We start from the raw sequence: 2,819 nt of genomic DNA on the forward strand, positions 1-2,819 counted from the left end.
ATAATTGTATTGAACAAAATATCTTTTTTTATATATAAAAATATGTTGATCTTAATTTCCATAAAGTTCAAGTTGACTCTTTATTGTTATATATATATATATATATATATGCATGTATGTATGTATGTATAACATTCAATTTTCAACTAACAACTTGCTTTTGCTGCATGAGGTTTGGGGAAATCAACATCACATCCTTTCTCGTGGTGTTGTTTTCAGCGGGTTTCGTCTGGAATGATTCTCTGCTCGAATTAACTGGATTAGTATTTGTGTTTAATTAATTATAAGATGTGTGTAGATACTAATTAATTTTAAGTAAAAGTGATAATCTCCACTTAATTACTTATTATTTAATTATATTTTAAATGCAAAAAAAAAAAAAGAGAGAGTTAAATACAATTAATATTTAAAATAACAATTTTAACAGAGTGAAAGAAAAAGAGAAGCTTTGGAAAGTTGGAGACGAAGAGAGGACAAGTCCGCCACGTGTTCACCTAACTAAGCATGCATATAGTAGCCAATTAAGATGGACACATCTTCATCTTCCCTTTCATCATTATTACCTTCATGGAAATGAAATAAGGAAAAAAACCTAACCATCACTCAGCCCACGAGAGCATCCCAACGCTTCATTTAACCGTAATTAATATACAACGTACGGTATTCTTCTTCTTCTTCCTTCCCCGATGAATATCAGTGGCCAACTTTCTTTTTTTTTTTTTTTTTTCTTCTTTTTTCTAACTCATTGAGTTACCTCAGTCGTTGGGAAACTGTGCAGCACAACTGTCTCCACGGTCAGACCTGGACCGAATCCGAAGAGGACTCCCCAATTCAGCCCGTCACCCGTGGTGGATTTGCCTTCTGCAACCGATCTCTTTCTCATCTCGTCTAGGATGAACAGCACGCAGGCGCTTGACATGTTTCCGTACTCGCTGAGGACGTGACGAGTAGCTCTGAGTTTGTCTTCTTCGAGGCCGAGTTTAAGCTCAACCTGGTCAAGAATTGCGGGCCCACCTGGGTGAGCTATCCAGAAGATGGAATTCCAATCGTTGATGCCGATTGGTGTGAAGGCTTCCACCAAGCTCTTCTCTATGTTCTTGGATATCAAGCCAGGAACATCCTTGAGCAAGTGGAATGTAAGACCAACCTCGCGGAGGTGACCGTCGATGGCGCCGTGAGAATCCGGGAGGATGGTTTGAGCGGCGGAGACAAGCTGGAATAGCGGCCGCTCGACGGAGATGTCGGGATCGGAGCCGACAATGACTGCAGCGGCACCATCACCAAACAGAGCCTGACCGACGAGGGAGTCAAGGTGGCTTTCGGAGGGTCCACGGAAAGTGACGGCGGTGATCTCGGAACAGACGACGAGGACGCGAGCGCCCTCGTTGTTCTCGGCAAGGTCTTTGGCGAGTCGGAGGACAGTGCCGCCGGCGAAACAGCCTTGCTGGTACATCATGAAGCGCTTGACGGAGGGACGGAGACCCAGGAGTTTAGTTAGCTGGTAGTCGGCGCCGGGCATGTCAACGCCGGAGGTGGTGCAGAAAACAAGATGGGTAATCTTGGACTTCGGCTGGCCCCATTCTTTAATGGCCTTGACGGCGGCTTCTTTGCCGAGCTTGGGGACTTCGACGACGACGATGTCCTGACGAGCATCGAGAGATGGCGCCATGTAGGCGCACATGTTCGGGTTGTCCTTGAGAAAATCTTCCGTCAAGAACATGTATCTCTTCCTTATCATGGATTTTTCACCTGTTACATTCACCACCATGCGTGCATGGTTAATTTATTTCTCGTATATATCTACAGTAAAATATACTGGAAGAGATGAAAAGCTCGTATGTATCACCATACTACCGATCTCTCATATAAATAAACATATAAAGCTCAATAGTCCTATATATAAATATATACCCCCACATATATAGACTTAATATTATTTACGTTTTCCCCTAAAAAATTTCAGAGTACGTAGACTGTCTATACTACACTGATATTCCACGATAATAGCTGTCCACTCACAAGAAAGTACCTGAAGCAGCGACACACACACACACACACACACATATATATATATGTACTGATAATGGGATATGTACATGTACTTCTCTCAATGGATAATATGTAACTTAACATATAGTATCATAAAAAAGACATAGAAATGGATGGTAGTAGCTATTTAGGTAGTATATGTATAGGTTAACGTGTAAATGACGATTATGGTAATGAGAATTAAGAAGACAGCATACACATGCGCTTGAACTTTTCCTTGAGATCAGTCATGTGTTGACTGTTGGTGATTCTGAAATAGTAATCAGGGTAATCGGCCTGGGAGACACAGTTGGAGGGAGTGGCGGTGCCGAAGGCGAGGATGGTGGCTGCACCACGGGCTCTCTGAGCATTTCTGATCTGGTCCACGGTTACCGCCACCGCCATTGATAATAGTTAAAAGTCTTGAGGAGTAATACGTGTTCGTGGCTTGTGAGAAGGAGAAGTGAGGAAGAAGGAAGGTGATGGGATGGTTATATAAGGAGAAGTCATTCATGTTGAGGTAGGTTAGATGGACGGGCAGCTGGGTGGCCACGTGGCAAATAGTATCTACCGATCGACAATCTCTATTTCTGATACCTATACATTTATTTTATTTCTCATTTTTTATTTTAAAAAAAAAAGCCTTATTTTTATTTAGTAATTTTTCGTATATATAAAAATCTAAGGGTAAGGCGGAGGCGGCATGTGCTTTGTCTCACTTATTACATGTGGTTAATTATTTAACTTTAATAATATATTGTAATTTTATATATACTTTTATTTTAAATTAT

General features: G+C 41.3%; 1 protein-coding gene across 1 annotated transcript; it reads right to left on the bottom strand.

Moving 5' to 3' along the window:
* Positions 1-384: 384 nt before the first annotated feature.
* TT4 (Chalcone and stilbene synthase family protein) lies at positions 385-2,502 on the bottom strand. Its single transcript, XM_022040026.2, has 2 exons — positions 2,247-2,502; positions 385-1,749 (listed from the first exon to the last, which is right to left on the bottom strand). Exons 1-2 carry the CDS (start codon positions 2,431-2,433, stop codon positions 743-745), a joined length of 1,194 nt encoding a protein of 397 aa, XP_021895718.1. The 5' UTR covers positions 2,434-2,502; the 3' UTR covers positions 385-742.
* Positions 2,503-2,819: the final 317 nt, after the last annotated feature.

The sequence above is a fragment of the Carica papaya genome, chromosome 1 (genome assembly GCF_054855325.1).
Source record: "Carica papaya isolate Zhongbai chromosome 1, ASM5485532v1, whole genome shotgun sequence".
NCBI lineage: Eukaryota > Viridiplantae > Streptophyta > Magnoliopsida > Brassicales > Caricaceae > Carica > Carica papaya.

Excerpts from the sequence above, each read along its gene's own strand:
- TT4 (XM_022040026.2), bottom strand. The coding sequence starts at position 2,433 with ATGGCGGTGGCGGTAACCGTGGACCAGATCAGAAATGCTCAGAGAGCC. Across the intron at positions 1,750-2,246 it reads GGAAAAGTTCAAGCGCATGT|GTGAAAAATCCATGATAAGG; the intron begins GTATGCTGTCTT and ends TGAATGTAACAG.